General features: G+C 46.4%; 1 protein-coding gene across 2 annotated transcripts; it reads right to left on the minus strand.

The window, feature by feature from the left end:
- Positions 1-37: 37 nt before the first annotated feature.
- On the minus strand, positions 38-21551 carry LOC141094291 (uncharacterized). 2 transcript variants are annotated; one of them, XM_073580129.1, is made up of 8 exons: positions 21212-21551; positions 20230-20409; positions 11278-11476; positions 10969-11148; positions 10762-10885; positions 10581-10678; positions 10292-10382; positions 38-3691 (listed from the first exon to the last, which is right to left on the minus strand). In XM_073580129.1, the coding sequence occupies exons 3-8, from the start codon at positions 11347-11349 to the stop codon at positions 2586-2588; spliced, it is 1671 nt and encodes a 556-aa protein (XP_073436230.1). In that variant the 5' UTR covers positions 11350-11476; positions 20230-20409; positions 21212-21551; the 3' UTR covers positions 38-2585. The 2 variants fall into 2 exon arrangements, with proteins under 2 accessions (XP_073436230.1, XP_073436229.1); XM_073580128.1 differs by having other exon boundaries at positions 38-3694.
- Positions 21552-22250: the final 699 nt, after the last annotated feature.

A 22250-nucleotide genomic window follows, 5' to 3' on the forward strand; every position in this document is an offset into this window, starting at 1 on the left:
ATATAGAACAAGGAAAGAAATTTTGGCGAGTCCCAAAAATAGATAAAATCCTCAATTTATTTCCAATAATTAAAAGATCATACAGGTTGGGGATACATCTCAACGCGCCCTTATTCACTGAGATACAGATTCCTTATGATACATGGTACAAAAACAAATGGTAACAACCGTTGATCAATGAACACACGTGTTAACAATCAATCACATTTGAGAATAATTTGCATAATCAGCAAACTAGATCCCAACAAAAAAACCTCCATAATGAAATCACTGAAATTTAATATAGATAACAAATTTCATTTCTATAATTCATACCATTGGGGCATTTTGTATCAAGTTTAATGATCCAAAATAGTTCTCTTAGGAGGAGTTTTTTCTCCCTTTTCTCGGCACACATGCTAATCCATTTTCCAGGATTTTATATAAGTCCCGATCTTGGAATAATATAGGGACATATCTATGTATAATATTTTTTATTTCCTGAATTTGCCAACTATATGGGTTACTTAAGATATTTTTATTTTTTATTTTGTTGTTGTTGGTTTCTTTTTATTATTCATACCATCATCTCTATTATTTGAATGAGTGTTTCCTACAAGAACTTTTTTTATTGCTATGTCAATTTGTTTTTTCTATATCCCCTTTCCATTAATGAACAAGCAGAGATGGAGCCATCGTGACTAATGGAAAGGGGATATAGGAAAAAACTAATTGATATAGCAATAAAAAAAAGTAGATGCATTCGCAAGAAGTTGGGAGGCGCCAGACCCGGTCTTGCGACACCCATCGGACCGCCCCCCTGGGTGAGTATAATAAAACTTATTTTTCTTATCTTTCAGGTCAGGCCGGGGGCTTATCTACAGCATTATAGAGTGATGTAGATAAGCCCTGAAAGGCAGTGGCCGCATCTTATAGCGGCCAAAACAGGTGACAGGTTCGCTTTAATAAAAATGATCTGATTAAAAAAAAAAAGTGTCTCTTTTAGTCTAAGAAATATGGTAAGCAGAGATGGGCGAACCTGAACAGTAAAGTTTGGCGTCCGTACCAAACACCTACTGTTTAGGCACGGACAATGAACATGGACTTCACCAGGAAATCCGTGTTACTCTTCGGTTTCAGCTGCCCGAACACCGGGTGTTTGTCACGCTCTCATGTGCATGACAGCGCGGGAAAACACTGCTTGTGATCGGCTCCACGCCGGTCAGAGAGCCGTGGTTCCCATGCTGTCAAAAGACAGCGTGAGCGCTGAACTGTGATTGGTGGTATAAAGTTTACCTCCGGTCACTGGTGTCAGCTGCTGGGACTACAGCTCCCATCATCCGACATCGGCAGCCACTAATAACAGTGAGAGCCAGAGCGGCAGATGAGAGTATTCAATGGCCGCTTCTGCGCTATAAATAAATAAAAAAAACAGTGTGGGTTCCCCTGTATTTTTGACAACCAGCCAGACAAAACTCACAGCTGGGGGGCTGCAACCTTCAGCTGTCAACTTCAGCAAGGCCTCAGTGACCGGTGGTGTCGTCATTGAGGTTACATCCGGTCACTGCGGCTCCGTTCCCAGCTGGGCTGAACTGTGGTGACCTCGATGAGATCCCCGCTAGCAGCGTGAGATGGCCTCAGTGGAATTAGGTGAGATCGTAAGTATGGTTTAATTTTAATTAAGATTATTAAAGTAGTCTGTGTCATTCATTCAATTAAAGGACTTTTTTCTGGGTGTCTGTGTTTTCTTACAATGTGACTATAGGATTAGTAATGGATAGGTGTCTCATAGACGCTTCTCCATTACTAAGCTGTGGGCTTGATGTCACCGGATAGTACAAAGGTGACATCAACCCCACAAATATGAACCCCACTTGCCACCCCTACAGAGCAAGTGGGAAGAGCCAGGCAAAGCGCCAGAATTGGCGCATCTAATAGATGTGCCTTTTCTGGGCAGCTGTGGGTTATTTTTAGGCTGGGGGGGCAATATCCATGGCCCCTTACCAGCATGAGAATACCAGCTCCCAGCTGACAACTTTAGTAAGGCTGGTTGCCAAAGATGGGGGGGACCCCATGATGTTTTTTTAAATTATTTTTTTAAATAATTCAAAAAACAGCATGGGGACCCCTCTAGGTATGATAATGTCTTCTTTGGGATTTTGACTTCTCATTCCTCATGTTTGGTCCTGTTAAAATAAAAACACTTCTATAAACCTTCCATACTTTTGCGGTTCCAGTGGTGTCAGCACTTGCGCTTCGGGGGCTCAGGTTGTTATGTCATGTGATCCCTGCATCCAATTAGCTCTGGCTTCACTGTCCCCACCTTCAGACAAATCAAACAGTAAGAGGAAGTCAAAGAGAAGTCGCAGCCCTGGTTTCCTGTGGATGTTCAATACGTCTAAAACAAGGACAGTGTAGCTGGGGCTGATTGGGCACAAGGCTCGTGTGATGTAACAACCTCATATGAGCCCCAGGAACGCGAGTGCCAATACCGCTGGAACAGCACTGACACCAAAGGTGAATATGATTTTTTTAATTTTAATAAGGCCAAACATGATGACAACCCCTTTAAGAAAATACAGTTTCCGTTTAAAACATTTCTCACATTAAGAACATGAAAAAGGCTTCTCCCCTGTGTGGGTTCTCTGGTGGTGATCAAGATATGATTTCTGGGTAAAACATTTCCCACATTCTGAACATGAAAAAGGCTTCTCCCCTGTGTGAATTCTCTGGTGTATAACAAGACTGCATTTCTGGTTAAAATATCTCCCACATTCTGAACAGGAAAAAGGCTTCTCCCCTGTGTGAATTCTCTGGTGCTTAACCAAATCTCGTTTCTGGTTAAAACAGTTCCCGCATTCTGAACATGAAAAAGGCTTCTCCCCTGTGTGAGTTCTCTGGTGCTTAACCAAACCTGATCTATTGTTAAAACATTTCCCACATTCGGAACAAGAAAAAGGCTTCTCCCCTGTGTGGGTTCTTTGGTGTATAACAAGATTCCCTTTACAGTTAAAACATTTCCCACATTCTGAACATGAAAAAGGCTTCTCCCCTGTGTGAGTTCTCTGGTGCCTAATCAAACCTGATTTCTGGTTAAAACATTTCCAACATTCTGAACATGAAAAAGGCTTCTCCCCTGTGTGGGTTCTCTGGTGCTTAAGCAAATCTGATTTATGGTTAAAACATTTCCCACATTCTGAACAGAAAAAAGGCTTCTCCCCTGTGTGAGTTCTCTGGTGTATAGCAAGATGTGATTTCTTGTTAAAACATTTCCCACATTCTGAACATGAAAAAGGCTTTTCCCCTGTGTGAGTTCTCTGGTGTATAAGAAAACCTGATTTCTGGTTAAAACATTTCCCACACTTGGAACAAGAAAATCTGTTCTCTGCTGTGTGAATTGTTTGAGGTTTAAGAAAAGACTTTTCAAGGGGAAAGCTATTTCCATATTCTGAAGGTGAAAACAGCTTCTTTGATTTTGGAACAGTTAGTTTTTTAATGCTTATTTTGTGACTTTGATTTTCTTTGGTCGTCAATAATGAATCCATAGACAGGACCTGTTTCAAAGGATCAGATGACAGATCTTTGCTGTGAAGGGATAATGGTATATCTGGAGTAATAGCAGTCACTTCAATTGTATCCTGTGGGATCTCAAGATCATCTGATTTAAAAATTGAAGATGTCAGATGTCCCTCTGATCTCCTGGTACAGTAATCTGCTAAAAATGAAACCAATTATTATTTTTCGATGAAATATTCTCAAATTTAATATTTGTGAACTTAAACTGTCAGTAAAAATGGCAAATTATGTAAAAAATTTGAATTATTCACCAAGAAAATAACAGTTCACAGTCTAATAGAAGACCTCATGGCATGAATCAGTAGAGCATGGTGTTTAACTGTTAGTTCTTTCTGCCTCCCAAATATGGAATTAAAAGCCACCAAACAATGTTATGTAGGCGAAAATGATACCAATAAAAACTTCTACTCGTCCCACAAAAAAATACATCAGCTGTTAATGGAAAAACAGAGTTGTCCACATTATTAGTGGCTCAAAGGCTATTTAAAAGCAGCATGGCTTCCATAAACCAGTCCAGCAATCTTCGCTCTCCCAAAGTCAAATTTCCCCCTCCCTTCTGAGTCTTGCAAAGTGTCCAAACCACATTTACAATTTTGCTCAAAAGTTTTGCATACCGCTGCAGAATTTTTGCTTTCTTGGCCTTTTTTCAGAGAATATGAATGATAACACCACAAGTTTTTCTCCACTTATGAATACTGGCTGGGTGAAGCCATTTATTGTCAAACTACTGTGTTTTCTCTTTTTAAATCATAATGACAACTCAAAACATCCAAATGACCCTGACAGACACAGCTGTGGCAAGAAGGTTTGCTGTGTCTGTCAGTGTAGTGTCCAGAGTCTGGAGGTGCCACCAGGAGACAGGCCAGTACACCAGTAGATGTGGAGGGGGCTATAGGAGGGCAACAACCCAGCAGCAGGACCACTACTTCCGCCTTTTTTCAAGGAGGAAAAGGAGGAGCACTGCCAGAGCCCTGCAAAATGACCTCCAGCAGGCCACAAATGTGCATGTGTCTGCACAAACGGTTAGAAACAGATTCGCCACTGGTGCCCTGTGCTCTTCACAGATGAAAGCAGGTTCACACTGAGCACATGTGAAAGACGTGACAGAGTCTGGAGATGCCGTGGAGAGCAATCGGCTGCCTGCAACATCCTTCAGCATGACCGGTTTGGTAGTGGGTCAGTAATGGTGTGAGGTGTGTGGTGTAGTGACCACTGTGTCTGCTAGGGGGCGCTGTGTGGGTGTCTCAGGACAGGCATCTCAGGACAGGCGTATAAGCATTTCCAGTGTCCTGATAGCTGTAGGATGCTGAATGATCGTAATGTATCTCAAGGTGGGTGGCCTTGAGATGAAGACTTGTGTATGTGTTGATCAGCAGTGATACTGCTGAGGTTTCGTGCCAATGTGTTAGGGAGAGCTACCTACAAATCCACCCAGGGGTGTGTCTGAAAACGTTGGTAGTAAAAGATTATGTGAGTGTGAAGGACCTGTGATGAGGTCATAGCCATGTGACCCGGTGGGCGTGGCTACAGACCATATAAGGTGGCCAGGGTAGGTCACATGGAGTGAATTCTTGGACCCAGTTGGTCCGTTGTGGAAGGTCCTGCTGGGAGATGGGGCTTCCTGCCTGACAGCACGTGAATGCTGTGAGTAATGACTGCAAGCGTCTGACAGTTCCCAGGGGAGGGAATGAACGTCTGCAGTGAGCTGAAGCAGCCATGAGGTAACCCTGATGGTGTGAGATATCTGTGAGGCTGAAGAGCCTGAGTACTGGCCATTGCGTAACCTGTGTGACCACAGGCTTAACAGAGGGAAGCTCTGTGATGAACGCTGTGCTGGTTATATGAACTTTATGTTGCTGGTGTGGGTTAATTATGCCTGAATAAACCGCTCGGATTGTTATTGTTTTATTGAAAACCCGTGCTGAACGTGATTATTTGGCTGCCAAGCGAGTGTCCCCAACCTTGAATGACAGCGCTACCTTGCAATTGGTGGAGAATGCTATGGGCAGTGTTGTAGCCTTGTTGCTAGGAGCAACGGAAGACTTCAAAATTTGGTTGCTAAGGGCAACGGTTTCCAAAGGCACATGGTGCAGTGCTGGCAACGCTGAGCCAGGAGGGCTGACGGTCTTGAAAGCCGTGTGATATACTGACCGGGGTCAGTGGAAAAGACTTATAGGACACCTCTGTGGTAGAGGGGTCTGAGAACCTGTGCGGCCAGCAGGTGACGGTCGTGAAATCCGTGTGATATGCTGACCGGGGTAAGAGAAAGAGACTGTGGATGGTGATAGGGTGCCTCTGTGGATATGAGGTACCCGAGGACCTGTGTGGCCGACACAGGTAACAGACTGGTGTTCGTGTTGTACTGACCTGGGTCAGTGAGAAAGACTGTGTACCTGGAGGGTACAGTGAGCAAGGTCCTGGAGGGTCAGTGTTGGGATGTTCTGGGAGAAAAATCAGATTCCTGGAGCACGTGGTATGACCTTGGACCTGGTGAGGCGTAAGTGTTGGACAGTCTCAGGAGGAGACGGATGTCCTGAATAGCACCCGCCGAGCCCCTGGACCTGGTGAGGCTGGTGTGTTGGGAAACCCTGGGAGGAGGGTCGGCTCCCTGAATAGCACCCTGTGTGCTTTGTGTGTTGGACGGTCTCAGGAGAGGAGACGGATGTCCTGAAGAGCACATAGACCGGACACGTGAGTTTTGTGTTGCATGTGCGTTTTTTCTTTTCCCTTTCAAGTCAGCCTGCGGTGGCTCAGTGGGGGTCAAGAAGGTGACAAGCGGCTTGCTGTAACTCGGTGGGGTTACAGCAAGCCGCTTGTCCCCTTTGTAACCCCGCCGAGTTACAGCAAGCCGCTTGTCACCTTCATAACTTGGTGGGGTTACGAAGGTGACACCAGCAGCTGTGTATGAACAGCAGCCGGAGGTGTCGGAGATCGGTGACAGCAGGAGCTGTGGTGGTGCCAGCTAGGACTTGTGTGGTATCGTAAAAGACAAACTGTTTTGGTGTGAACCGTGGTCTAAGGAAACCTGTAGAAAGGACATGGGAAAATCCCGAAAGGGGGCGGTGGCCCAAATCGGGGTGGTAGCCCAAAAGGGGGTGAAGTCCCAGAGGGGGGCGGTGACCTAAATCGGGGTGGTAGCCCAAAGGGGGTGGAGTCCCAGAGGGGGCAGTGACCCAAACCGGGGTGGTAGCCCAAAAGGTGGTGAGTGCCAAGGGGGCGGGATACCACGTGACTTAGTGTATGCCTTGGAGAGGGGACGGGACTTTGTTTTGTTTGATGACGTATGGTTGGACGATGAAGACGTTTCGACTGTGGGGCCAGCAGACACTGAGACGGTGGCGCCTCCTGACGTGGAGAGGTCAGAGTTAGAAGTGACCGGAAGAAGGGGTACATCTGCCCAACGAACGGACCTGACGTCTCGTGACAGGACTGACGTTGACCTGATTGATAAGACGGCTGAAGTATTCACACGGTTAATGGGTAACTGGAGGGATGACTCGGCAGGTCGGGGTAACAGACTCTGGGGGTGACTGTGGTTCTGAGAGAGAAAGGGAGCACAGACTAGAAGGGATAGAGAAGGAAGTCTCTGAGCTCAGAAGTCACCTGTCAACGTGGAAAAACATGAACAAGACCCTTAGGGATGAGATGGAAGAACTCAGAGGAGTAGTATAAAGTCTTCTGTGGGAGAAGAGCTTGGACGAAGATTTACAGCGGCCGAGCATGAGTGATAGCAAGACGGAACATCCAGTACCCATCTTGGCAAAGGGTCATGAAGAGATGAAATCCCGTGAAGTTGGTGAGCTAAGAACTGAAGAAGACAGTCACCCGGTTGGGTCAACTGTAGTGAGGGAAGTGTCCGTGGTAAAGCCAGAGCCTTCTGTACAGGAAGAGAGCAAGACCATGACCTTCAAATCTGTGATTGAGGTACCCAAAGACATGCAAGAAGCCTGTGCTGAGGAAGGAGTGCACGAGGCTTTCAAAGAGGCGGTCAAGGCGTGTAAGGTGCACTGGGCACCTGAGACTCGGCAGTTGGTGATAATATCAGCCAGGGAAGATACAGCAAACCGGGTAGCTGTCCTGAAAGAGATGCATTTGCAATGTCTCTACGTCAAACAGCTGGTCAGGCGGAGTAATAGGAAAGCTGCTCGACGCCTAGAGTTAGCAAGGGAGGCTATGGATCGGCTGGGTTTGAGAAATATGTAGTTCCGGAACCCAAAGGTCTGATTGGGAGAATCATTGGAAGATTCAGGAAGGTAATGCAAGACCTTGTGAATATCTCCGGTGTGGTGAGGGTGAGGATCCCTCCTGATGATGAAGACCAGGTATCCAGTGAAGAGGGTAGGATCCCCATCATGGTGGTTGGCTCCGTGGAAAGCCTGAGAAACTTTCGGATGCTATTGGAGTATTGAGTGGGGTACCTGCAAGAGATTGAGCAGTTGAGGCTGGACCGTCGGCGGATGAATAAAAAGGTACGGAACACCAGGTGGCGGCCGCCTTCAACCCAAGATGTAAGGACCCAAATGGTTTCTCCAAGTAGTGACATGGTAGGTGGCCGAAGAATGTCAGCAAGTGGCAGTTCGATAGGCCGTACGAGGCTGAGAGACCTAGTTCCTTTGAGACGCTGAATGGGTCAGACTCAGGCCAGACAGTAGGCTCGATTAAGACTTATGACCGCACCAACCGTGAGAGCCGGTCAGTGAGAGAAAGGAGTGTGGTGACTAAACAGTGTCTGATGACGCAGACAGACTGTGACTGGAGGGCCAAGGATCAGGGCTGATATTCTGACCGCTGGGGGCGGCGTAATGTAGAGATGAGGTCGTATGACAGACGGAGACGGTTCTCTCGACCTGTGGGGCAAGGTGTAATGAGTGCCTGGTCTCGAGATCCCGGGTAATGTTGTGTGTTCAACCCCACAAGTTTGAACAGAGGGGGAGGTATGTGGTGTAGTGACCACTATGCCCACTAGGGGGCACTGTGTGGGTGTCCCAGGACAGGCGTATAAGCATTTCCAGTGTCCTGATAGGTGTAGGATGCTGAATGATCGTAATGTATCTCAAGGTGGGTGGCCTTGAGATGAAGACGTGTGTATGTGTTGATCAGCAGTGATACTGCTGAGGTTTCATGCCAATGTGTTAGGGAGAGCTACCTACAAATCCACCCAGGGGTGTGTCTGAAAACATTGGTAGTAAAAGACTATGTGAGTGTGAAGGACCTGTGATGAGGTTATAGCCATGTGACCCAGTTGGCGTGGCTACGGACCATATAAGGTGGCCAGGGTAGGTCACATGGAGTGAATGCTTGGACCCGGTTGGTCCTTTGTGGAAGGTCCCGCTGGGAGATGGGGCTTCCTGCCTGACAGCACGTGAATGCTGTGAGTAATGGCTGCAAGCGTCTGACAGTTCCCAGGGGAGGGAATGAATGTCTGCAGTGAGCTGACGCAGCCATGAGGTAACCCTGATGGTGTGAGATATCGGTGAGGCTGAAGAGCCTGAGTACTGGCCATTGCGTAACCTGTGTGACCACAGGCTTAACAGAGGGAAGCTCTGTCATGAATGCTATGCTGATTATATGAACTTTATGTTGCTGGTGTGGTTTTATGATGCTTGAATAAACCGCATGGATTGTTATTGTTTTATGGAAAACCCGTACCGGACGTGATTATTTGGCTGCCAAGCGAGTGTCCCCAACCTTAAATGACAGCGCTACCTTACAGGCGGCATTTCTTTGGAGGGCCGCACAACCCTCCATGTGCTCACAAGAGTTAGCCTGACTGTCATTAGGTACCGAGATGAGATCCTCAGACCCCTTGGGAGACCATATACTGGTGCGGTTGGCCCTGGGTTCCTCCTAATGCAGGACAATGCCAGACGTCATGTGGCTGGAGTGTGTCAGCAGTTCTTGCAAGATGAAGGCATTGAAGCTATGGACTGGACAGCCCATTCCCCAGGCCTGAATCCGATTGAGCACATTTGGGACATCATGTCTCGCTCCATCAACCAACGTCACATTGCACCACAGACTGTCCAGGAGTTGGCGAATGCTTTAGTCCAGGTTTGGGAGAGAATCCCCCAGGAGACCATTCGCTGCCTCATCAGGAGCATGCCCAGGTGTTGTAGGGAGGTCATACAGGCACGGGGAGGCCAAACACACTACTGAGCATCTTTTCCTGGTCATGTGGCATTTCCACTGAAGTTGGATCAGCCTGTAATTTGATTTTCCACTTTGATTTTGAGTATCATTCCAAATCCAGACCTCCATGGAATATTCATTTTGATTTACATTGATAATTGTTATGTTTTATTGCTATGAACACATTCCGTGATGCAATGAATACAAATTTGCAACTGGAATATTTCAGTCAGAGATATCTAGGATGTGGTATTTTAGTGTTCCCTTTATTTTTTAAGCAGTGTATCTTCTTCAAGTGATTTTTTAACTTGTCAGCACATTCTACGTATGCCGCCATTTGGCTTTGTAGTTTACACATGTGGGCAGGTAAGAGTCAGCGTCTTCTAATCCCAGGGGTAGGTGGATTTTCCAGGTTGTAAGTTCTATAGAAAATGGCTTTTAATGCCCAAAGTCATTTGAACAGCTTTGGGTGGAGAATGTTGTGGTCTAGAGGCAAAATGGTGATCACACGATTGTGATATGGCCGGACTACAACACTGATAAAGCAGCCAGAGCCGGTGACTGAGAAGAATCTGTGACTTCTCTGCATTTAGTGGTTACTACTCACCTGGGTAGTCATATGTAGGAATCTCCTCTTTACACTGCTCATCACCCCTCACATATATCTCTGTAGTATTAATATGGGTCAGATCTTCACCCTGAAACAAATATTGTAAAAGTCACAGACAGATGGAGAAGTCACATCTATGATCAGCTCTAATCCTGCCATCTCCACCGCTCTCATTACACAAGTATAAAACATTTAATACTGGTGGATAAAACAAGACTGAGCACAAGACCTTCACAGCCGTCTACACATCATAGGGGAGATCTCATCACACCTTCTCTCCATCTACCTGATGATCCTGAGGAACATTGGGATCTCCTTGTTTACAGCCCTGAGGAAGAAGAACACGGGGACATCTCTCTGGTGTTGTCTTCTTACTGGATAGATCTGGAGGAAACACATAGAGGGACTGAATTCATTCTTTACATACAGATAATTATAGGCCGTGTGTATTTAGTCCTGTCTATTACCTGGTGATGTGAGGGGCTGGGGAACCTCCATCATGACGTTGTTGTATACGTCTTTATGTCCTTCTACATACTCCCACTCCTCCATGGAGAAATAAACGGCAACATCCTGACATCTTATAGGAACCTGACACATACAATGATACCGTCATCCCCCCGATCCCTTCATAGCATTACTGTATAATGTCCCAGCATTCCCAGCAGTGTCACCTCTCCAGTCAGCAGCTCAATCATCTTGTAGGTGAGTTCTAGGATCTTCTGGTCATTGATGTCCTCATGGATCAGGGGGTGAGGTGGAGGCCCAGTGATTGGGCTCAGGGGTCTTCCCCATCCCTCAGACACAGGGTCCTGACAGCGCTCACTAGAGGTCTTCTTCACTACCGTGTAATCCTGGTAATGGAGAGACACATTAATAAATCTCACTACAGACATTTCCAAAGTCCTCACCTCTCCAGTTCTGTCCATCTGTTATTCCCATAGATAAGAATGATGTAATGTGACATCATCAGGATCTCTCACCTCTCCAGTAAGCCGGAAGAGGATCTCTAGGGTGAGGTGTAATATCCTCTCGGCCATTTTGTCTCTGTCCATATCTAGCCTTGATGGGCAGTTCAGAAAAATTCTCTTCTATAGAAGATCTTCACTGAGAGGATCCGATATTGTACAGAGAAGATGAGCTGATATAACATCATAACAATCCTGTGTAATAATACAATTACTGGAGATAATAAGAGAAACATATGAGGAGATTTATTATTTTACAGTATTTAGTTTTCTTCTTTACATCTACTAATAAAACCTAAATTTCTCATTTTTACTACAACATTTGTTTTTAGGGACCACATCACATTTGAAGTCACTATGAGAGGTCTATATGATAGAAAATACCCAAAAGTGACACCATTCTAGAAACTGCACCCCTCAAGGTGCTCAAAACCACATTCAAGAAGTTTATTAACCCTTCAGGTGCTTCACAGGAATTTTTTGAATGTTTAAAAAAAAAATGAACATTTAACTCTTTTTCACAAAAAAAATAATTCAGGTCCAATTTTTTTTTATTTTATCATGGGTAACAGGAGAAATTGGAAGGCAAAAGTTATTGTGCAATTTGTCCTGAGTATACCGATACCTGATATGTGGGGGGGAACCACTGTTTCGGCGCATGGCAGAGCTCAGAAGGAAAGGAGCACCATTTGACTTTTCAACGCAAAATTGGCTGGAATTGAGATCACATGCCATGTCATGTTTGCAGAGCCCCTGATGTGCCTAAACAGAGGAAAACCCCCACAAGTGACCCAATTTTGGAAGCTAGACCCTCAAGGAACTTATGTAGATGTGTGGTGAGAACTTTGAACCCCCAAGGGCTTCACAGAAGTTTATAACGTACAGCCGTACAAAAAAAAAATCATACTTTTTCCAAAAAATGATCTTTAAACCCCCAATTTTTATTTTTCCAAGGGTAACAGGACCCCAAAAGTTATTGTTCAATTTGACCTGAGTACACTGATAACCCACATGTGGGGGTAAACCACTATTTGGGCGCATGGCAGAGCTGGGAAGGGAAGCAGCGTCATTTGACTTTTTTGGCTGGAATTGAAATCGGACGCCATGCCGCATTTGGAAAGACCCTGATGTGCCTAAACAGTGGAAACTGTTATGAATGAGGAGGAAAAAACAAAAATGAAAGCTAAGTCCAGAAAACCGGAGAAGTTGGTAGCTAGCGGATTGCAGACCCCTGATCCTATTCACAACAACTAACAACTAACAGTAGCCGTGGAGCATTCCTACGGTGGTCCTAGACGCCTCTTCACAGCCGGAGAACTAAATAAGCCTAAAGAAAGAAAGGGGAAATCTAAACTGCCCCAGAGCAGACCCCAAAGCAATAGACAGACCCCAACATGTATTGACGGTGAAAACAGATGAAAACAGAAACACAGACAGAAAGACAGGCAGAGCAAACGACGGGGCCCAAATAACTAGATAGCAAAGGACAGAAAAGATGCTGGCTGCAATCCGCAAAAACCCTACCAAAAATGTCCCAACACGTCTGATAGGAAAAACAGCCCTGAAGTCACTAGACTTCAAAATCCCTATATCAGCACTCCCATATATTCTGAAGACAGAGCAAAAGAGATTTAACCAATCAGGGACAAAAATGGAAATTCAGCAGAGCCCCAGCCGGGGCTGGCAGAACACAAAACTAAGCAAATCAGACAAAATCTCATGGAACAATAACAGAGCAAAACTTAGCTTTAGAAGACAGGAACTGAATTGGAGGCCAGAGCTCAGAGCAGAGAAATCACCAGCAACCCTACAGGGCGTCGGCTGCCTTATATCCACTCAGAGATTCCGGATGTCCAATCGCAATCCACCTGTTCAGGTGACAGGTTTCTCCCATCCAAATCAGTTTCACCACCTCCTTTCACCAGCAGAGGGAGTTCATCGGACATCAAAGGTGAACGAGAAAATGAGCTCAAAACAGGAAACCCCCCACAAATGACACAATTTTGGAAATTAGACCCCCCAAGAAACTTATCTAGATGTGTGGTGAGCACTTTGAACCCCCAAGTGCTTACAGAAGTTTATAACGCCCAGGCGTGAAAATAAAAAAAAATCATATTTTTTCCACAAACATGTTCTTTTAGTCCCCAATTTTTTTTATTTTCCCAAGGGTAACAGGAGAAATTGGACCCCAAAAGTTGTTGTCCAATTTATCCTGAGTACGCTGATATCCCATATGTGGGAGAAAACTACGGTATGGGCACACGTCGGGGCTCGGAAGGGAAGTAGTGATGTTTTGGAATGCAGACTTTGATGGAATGGTCTGCGGGTGTCATGTTGCCTTTGGAGTGCCCCTGATTTGCCTAAACTGTGCAAACCCCCCACAAGTAACCCCATTTTGGAAACTAGACCACCCAAGGAACTTATGTAGATGTGTGGTGAGCACTTTGAACCCCCAAGTTCTTCACAGACATTTATACTTATAGCCATAAAAATATCATTTTTTTCCACAAAAATGAGATTTTTGCCCCCATTTTTTTATTTTCCCAAGGGTAACATGAGAAATTGGACCCCAAAAGTTGTTGTACAATTTGTCCTGAGTAGGCTGATACCCCATATGTGGGGGTAAACCACTGTTTGGGTGCATGGCAGAGCTTGGAAGGGTAGAAGCACCGTTTGACTTTTTCAACGCAGAATTGGTTGAAATTGAAATCAGACGCCATGTTGCGTTTGGAGAGCCCCTGATGTGCCTAAACAGTGGAAACCCCCCCATTCTAACTCCAACCCTAGCCCTAACCCTAGACCTAACCCTAACCTGAGCCCTAACCCCCTAGACCTAACCCTAATGGGAAAATAAATACATTTTTCTTAATTTTATTATTTTTCCCTAACTAAGGGGGTGATAACGGGGGTTTGATTTACTATATATGGCGGGTTTTATGTTTGACAGCTGTCACACGCTAAAAAAACGCTTTTTATTGTAAAAAGAGTTTTTGCATCACAACATTTTGAGAGCTATAATTTTTCCATATTTTGACCCACCGAGTCAAGTGAGGTCTTATTTTTTGCGGGACGAGTTGACGCTTTTTTTGGTACCATTTTCAGGCACGTGACATTTTTTGATCACTTTTTATTCTGATTTTTGTGACGCAGAATGAACAAAAATCTGCATTTCATGAATTTCTTTTGGGGGGTGCGTTTACATCGTTCCACATGTGGTAAAATTGATAAAGCAGTGTTATTCTTCGGGTCAGTACGATTACAGCGATATCTCATTTAGGTCTTTTTTATATCTTGGCGCTTTTATGCAATGAAAACAATTTTATATAAAAAATAATTATTTTTGCATCGCTTTATTCTGCGAGCTATAACTTTATTTTTCACTGATGACGCTGTATGGCGGCTCGTTTTTTGCGGGACAAAATGACGTTTTCAGTGGTGCAATGGTTATTTATATCCGTCTTTTTAATCGCGCGTTATTGCACTTTTTGTTCGGCGGTATGATGATAAAGCATTGCATTTTGCTTTGTTTTTTATTTTTATTTTTTAAGGGGTTCATTAAAGGGATTGACTAATGGTACAGTTTTATAGGGCGGGTCGTTATGGATGCGGTGATATTAAATATGTGTACTTTTATTGTTTTGGACTTTTTTATTAACAAAAAATGAATTTATTAGGGATTTTTTAAATTTATTTAGGGATTTTTTCATAAATTATTTTTACACTTTTTTAACTTTATTTTATTGTCTAGGGTCAGATCGCTGATCTGACAGTTTGCACAGCACTCTGTCAGATCAGCGATCTGACAGGTGCTGCTCTAGGCTTTCTCAGTGCCTGCTCTCAGCCTCCCTGCAGGTCTCCAAATGCCACCGTGGCCATATTGGATCCGGGGGCCTGCATCGCGCTGTTCCGAGGGTCCAGGGAAACACGCAGGGAGCCCCCTCCCTGATGATGGTTCCCAGTGCCCCGCTACACTGCGATCATGTTTGATCGCAGTGTGCCAGGGGTTAATGTGCCGGGGGCAGTCCGTGAACCGCCCCTGACACATAGTGCCGGGTGTCAGCTGTGATAATCAGTTGACACCCAGCCGCGATCAGCGGCGCTGCCTCATGGGGGAGCCGCTGATCGCGATGACATACTATCCTGTCCCCGGTTATAGGGGCCCGGGTACCATGGCTGGGATAGTAGGGATTAAGGATAACAATAGAAATATGCCAGAAATGAGCCAGAAGTGAATACAAGGTACGACTAACCACTGTGCTTAAATGGACTAAATTTTTTTTTTCTCTTTCCTCCAAGCTTACTCTCACCATGCTGACATATGCTCTAACGGTTTTGCCTCCATTACTCCTGACTCTCCTTCGCTATCTACAAACCCCAGCACCCTCTACCCAAGTAATAATCTCTCCTTCCCTCTTGCCTCCCCACCTGACCTCCTCCGCTGACCTACTCCTCAACCTCAGATCTCTCCTAATAACACACAAAACAAATCGCCCACTCTCCTACACCCACCTGCTCTGCCTCTCTCTGCTTCTCCTCACTGCTGGCGACATGGACCCCCACAGCTCATACCTACCATTATTACCCCCTTCTATTGCTCCCAACCCAATATAGACACCAGAAATCTTTCCAATCTCAAACTTGTGCCCTTCACACCCACCACCCTGCTTCCTCTCTCTGGATCACTCTGGAATGCCCGCTCCATCTGCAATAAACTCCATGTGATTCACGACCTCTTTACCTCTCGCAATTTTTCCTTCCTTGGCCTCACTGAAACATGGCTGACACCCTCCGACACCGCCTCCCCTGCTGCGCTATGCTATGGCAGCCTCCACTTCACCCACACTCCTCACCCTGGCAACAGACATGGTAGAGAAGTGGGCCTTCTCCTTTCTTTCAACTGCACCTTCAACCCAATCTCACCTCTTTCCTCCCTTATCCTCCCTTCATTTGAAGTCCACTCTGTCAGCATCTACTCTCCCTCCAACCTCCAAGTGGCTGTCATATACCGACCTCCAGGCCCGACCACTACCTTCATTGACCAATTCTTGACATGGCTCCTTCACTTTCTCTCTGCTGACATTCCCACCATCATCATGGGTGACTTCAACATCCCCTTTGACACCCATCAGTCAGCAGCCAAAACTCCTGTCCCTTACATCATCTTTTGGACTTACTCAGTGGTCCTCCTCAGCCACCCACACAGACGGACACACATTAGACCTGGTCTTCACCTGTCTCTGCTCCCTATCTAACTTCACAACCTCCCCTCTCCGCCTATCTGACCACCATCTACTCATGTTCTCATCCCTGTCCTCCTCACCTGTCACCCATGTCCAGCAACATGCACACCCCCGAAGAAACCTTGAACATCTAGACACTCGCACACTCTCTGAATCTATTCTACCACTGTCCTCCATAGCTTCACTCCATGACACAGACACTGCCACTAGTTTCTACAAAGCCACTCTTGCATCAGCCATCGACTCGGTCGCCCCTTGTCATGCATAACAGAGTGCGACGAATCAATAGACAACCCTGGCACAATAACACCACTAAAAAGCTTCGGCAAGCATCCAGAATTGCTGAATGGCGCTGGAAGAAAATGCACTCACGACTTCACTGCACTCAAACAAGCAACACTTGCATTCAAATCAGCTCTCACCTCTGCTTAACCGGCCTTCTTTACATCCCTTGTATCTTCCTTATCCCACAACCCTAAATAGTTGTTCAATACTTTTAACTCCCTCCTCTGCCCACCACTGCCCCCTCCAACTTCCCTAATCTCTGCTGAGAACTTTGCCACGCACCTCAAAAACAAGATAGACCAAACACGGAAAGTCTTTTTTATTCAACCACCACAACCCCTTTGTATACCAGACCAATGCCCAAACCACATAACCTCCTTATCCATCATCACTGAAGGGGAGCTTGCTCATCTTCTCTCCAAATCACACCTCACCACTTGTGCACCAAACCTATCCCACCTCCTCCCCAACTTCGCCACCACTCTTATCCCATCCCAAACTCACCTCTTCAACGTATGACTAACCTCTGGTACCTTCTCTTCTGCTTTCAAACATGCCACAATCACGAACATGCTCAAAAAGCCCACCCTCAGCCCAACCGCTATGTCCAGCTATCGCCCAATATCGTTGCTCCCATTCGCTTCCAAACTCCTGGAGCAGCATGTCCACGCTGAACTTTCCTCCCATCTCTCCTCTAACCTGCTCTTTGACAATCTACAGTCTGGTTTCCGCCCCCATCACTCCACTGAGACAGCCCTGACCAAACTTACTAACGACCTACTTACAGCCAAAGCGAACGGACAATACTCTATACTCCTGTTTCTAGACCGGTCCTCTGCCTTCGACCCAGTTGACCACTGCCCCCTACTACAGATCCTCTCTTCCTTTGGCATCAAAGACTTCACCCTATCCTGGATCTCCTCATGCCTCTCCAACCGCACATTCAGCATCTCCCACTCCCACACTACCTCCTCATCCCACCTTCTCTCTGTTGGAGTTCCCCAAGGCTCTGTTCTAGGACCCCTACTCTTCCCAATCTATACACTTGGCCTTGGGCAACTCAAAGTGCTACGGATTCCAGTTCCACCTTTATGCCGATGATACTCAGATCTACCTCTCTGGCGCAGACGTCACCTCTCTACTCTCCAGAATCCCAGAGTGTCTATCAGCCATATCCTCCTTCTTCTCCTCCCGCTTACTCAAACTGAATGTGGACAAATCTGAACGGATCATCTTTCCCCCATCTCACAGATCTTCCTTACCTGATCTATCTATAACAATTGACGACATCACACTTTCCCCTGTATTGGAGGTCTGCTGCCTCGGAGTAACCCTTGACTCTGACTTGACCTTCAAACTGCACATCCAAGCTCTCTCCACCTCCTGCCACCTCCAGCTCAAAAATATTTCCAGAATCCATCCCTTCCTCAACCCTCAATCTACTAAAATGCTTGTGCATGCCCTCATCATCTCCCGTCTCGACTACTGCTACAGCCTTTTCTGTGGCCTCCCTGCTAACACCCTCACACCTCTCCAGTCCATTCTTAACTCTGCTGCCCGACTAATTCATCTCTCTCCTCGCTACTCCTCCACTTTTTCCCTTTGCAAATCTCTTCACTGGTTCCCATTCCCTCAGCATATCCAATTCAAATTATCCAAGAAGTATCATTTCTCCTTGCGGAGAATGACATGCTAAGCATGTCGAGGTGAGGAGACTTAAAGCAGCAATGCTCCTCTGGGAAATATGCTAATTATGCAAATTGTCTCTTCAGAGAGGAAGAGGACTAGAACTCTAGTGCCACCTATTGGAGGATTGCTACCTCCAATAGGTGGCACTAGAGTTCTAGTCCTCTTCCTCTCTGAAGAGACAATTTGCATAATTAGCATATTTCCCAGAGGAGCATTGCGGCTTTAAGTCTCCTCACCTCGACAAGCTTAGCATGTCATTCTCCGCAAGGAGAAATGATACTTCTTGGATATCGGTCAGACGCCTCTCTCACAGCCAAACCAGATCTCCCACTTTGCACTGATGAGGGGCAGTACCCTGAAACACGGTGTCTGCAAATGGAGATTCTGGTTTGGCTTTTATCCTAAGTCATGTAACTAGGCTCGTTAAAGGGTCAACATTGACTTTTAGGATTGCTACCTCCAATAGGTGGCACTAGAGTTCTAGTCCTCTTCCTCTCTGAAGAGACAATTTGCATAATTAGCAATTCAAATTACTAATACTGACCTACAAGGCCATCTATAACCTGTCTCCCCCATATGTCTCTGAACTAATCTCCCGATACCTTCCCTCACGTAATCTCCGATCCTCCCAAGACCTCCTTCTCTCCTCCACACTTATTCGCTCCTCACCCAACCGCCTCCAATTATTCTCCCGAATAGCCCCCATCCTCTGGAATTCCTTGCCACAACAAGTCCGGCTATCAACCACACTCGGATCCTTCAGACGGAACCTGAAAACCCACCTCTTCAGGAAAGCCTACAGCCTGCAATGACCCCGCTGCCTCCTCACCATCACTGGAGCTGCTGCAACCCCCCAACCTACTGTCTCCTTCCCCACCATCCTGTAGAATGTAATCCCGCAAGGGTAGGGTCCTCTATCCCCTTTATATCAGTCTGTGAATATTAGTTTGGGAGCGGAGCATGCGGCTGCATGTATTGCTATGCGGCCGCACGCTCTGATCCGAGAGCTGGCGGCAGTGCCGGGTATTAACATGTGAGACTCGGCCATGTTTCTCGCATGTGTGAGCCCGGCCTAATACATGTTTTCTTGGTTCCCGGCTTCCATAGTTGGGTCGTTTGTATCTATCAGCGGAAAAGGGACAAAACCATTGTGATTCTTATAAGGAGAAGACACAAAACCCCCTAAATATAACATTTTATAACAACCCCACAATTCGTGACTCTTCGGGGTAAATCGCTCTCTCACCATTGGATTAGAGCTGATACTATGAAGCTAAAGTGACTGAACAGACTTTCTGTCACCTCCATAAAGGGGCACTTTCCCATGTTTGTCAGAACTGTCTGAGGATTATTCGGCTATGTGCCCACGTTAGCGTTTATAAACGCTTAGAAAACCGGACTCCTTCCCAGAAACCGCGCGTTTTATTTCCGTGCGTTTTTTATGTGTTTTTTTCCGCGCAGTTTCTGGGACCATTGGAAATGGCTAAAAACGCCCAGCTATGCAGAAAATAATGAGCATGCTGTGTTTTTAGCCGCTAAGCGGTTTCTAAGCGTTTAACAACGCATGCATTGGCACAAGAAGCCAAAAATGCATTAAATTTAATTGGAAGCTTTTTTTAAGCGTTTGCGCAGCGTCTGATCCGGCACAAGTGCTGTGGAAACGCTTAAAAAAACACAACGTGGGCACACAGCCTTAGAGGTGATAGTTTCCGCCTCATTTAGAAGGGACACCTGTGGATATTGGGGTCTTTACCTGCTACAGTCCTGGTGGGATTTACTCAGTAAAGTGCTGGAATCACTTTCTCCCCAAGAGTTAAATGGCGTCTGTAACTTCAATGTCTTTCTATGAAGCTTCTTCTCTGAACTTTCTTCCTGTTTTCTGCCATATTTCTATTACTCTCCGGAATCAGGAAAGTATTAAGTCCTATAGAAACTGCGGAGAAAGAATCATTTCTAATTCTGAAATGAAAAGAGGTGGCACTCACCGGAATGAAGTCCAAACTTTATCGGTCAAAAAAAATGTTTAAAACATCTCAGGCAGGTGGGGGGCTAGAGAGTGGAAAGACAATGGCCGTTTCTCGTTGTGTTGCGCTTCTACGACACCAGTAGAAGACGAGAGCCTCCAGCACCTACCTCCACCCGCAGAGCCGCACTCCACATAGAGAATAATGGAGCCTCCAGCACCGACCTCCACCCGCAGAGCCGCACTCCACATAGAGAATAATGGAGCCTCCAGCACCGACCTCCACCCGCAGAGCCGCACTCCACATAGAGAATAATGGGGCCTCCAGCACCGACCTCCACCCGCAGAGCCGCACTCCACATAGAGAATAATGGAGCCTCCAGCACCGACCTCCACCCGCAGAGCCACACTCCACATAGAGAATAATGGAGCCTCCAGCACCGACCTCCACCCGCAGAGCCGCCCTCCACATAGAGAATAATGGAGCCTCCGGCACCGACCTCCACCCGCAGAGCCGCACTCCACATAGAGAATGGAGCCTCCAGTACTGACCTCCACCCGCAGAGCCGCACTCCACATAGAGAATAATGGAGCCTCCAGCACCGACCTCCACCCGCAGAGCCGCACTCCACATAGAGAATAATGGAGCCTCCAGCACCGACCTCCACCCGCAGAGCCGCACTCCACATAGAGAATAATGGAGCCTCCAGCACCGACCTCCACCCGCAGAGCCGCACTCCACATAGAGAATAATGGAGCCTCCAGCACCTACCTCCACCCGCAGAGCCGCACTCCACATAGAGAATAATGGAGCCTCCAGCACCGACCTCCACCCGCAGAGCCACACTCCACATATACGGCTGTTCCGTGCGCAAAGGACCTGTGATGAGGTCACAGGAGGGGAGGAGTCAGGGGTCACATGATCAGGGGCCTCAGTGTGTACAGGACTCTGCTGTGCTGGTTGTCATGGTGCTGGACAGAGTAGGACAGGAGCACCTTGGGCCCACCAGTGAAAATCATTCTTAGGGCCTACTATGTAGCTACATAGAAATAAATACAAGACCACCAATTGTGTGGTAAAACACGCTAATATCAGGGTATAATATAAGGTAGTACACGTATTAATTATTTTGGAGGGGTTGGGGTAGAATCATAGAGGAGTAGCCTCCTCATAGAATATAATGTAGCCTTCCTCTTAAAATATAATGCAGCCCTCCTTATAGGGTATAATGCAGCACCCCACAAAATATAATGCAACCCCCTCATAAGGTATAACGCAGTCCCCACCATAGAATATAATGTAGCACCCTCATAGGGTGTAATGCAGCCCCCCTCATATAGTATAATGCAGCCCCCCATAGAGTATACTGTAGCCCCCCCCTCATAGGGCATAATGCTACCCCTCATATAGTATGATGTAGCCCCCACCCCAGAATATAATGTAGTCCCCTGAGAGAATAATGCAGCCCCACTACAGAATATAATGCAGTTCCCCAGAGTATACTGTAGCCCCCTCATGTAGTAATATGTAGCCCCAGAATATAATGTAGTCCCCTGAGAGAATAATGCAGCCCCAGCACAGAATATAATGCAGCCCCCCATAGAGTATGTTGTAGCCCCCTCATATAGTATGATATAGCCCCCAGAATATAATGTAGTCCCAAGAATAATTCAGTCCCCCCACAGAATATAATGTAGCCCCCTCATAAAGTATAATGCAGCCCCTCTCCACCCCATCATTGTCCTCATCACCACCTCCAGCACTGCCTTCTCCCCAAACACCCCTATCATTCTCCCCCACCACCCCAATC

Source organism: Dendrobates tinctorius, unplaced genomic scaffold (genome assembly GCF_039654945.1).
Source record: "Dendrobates tinctorius isolate UK_male_01 unplaced genomic scaffold, ASM3965494v1 ptg000063l, whole genome shotgun sequence".
NCBI lineage: Eukaryota > Metazoa > Chordata > Amphibia > Anura > Dendrobatidae > Dendrobates > Dendrobates tinctorius.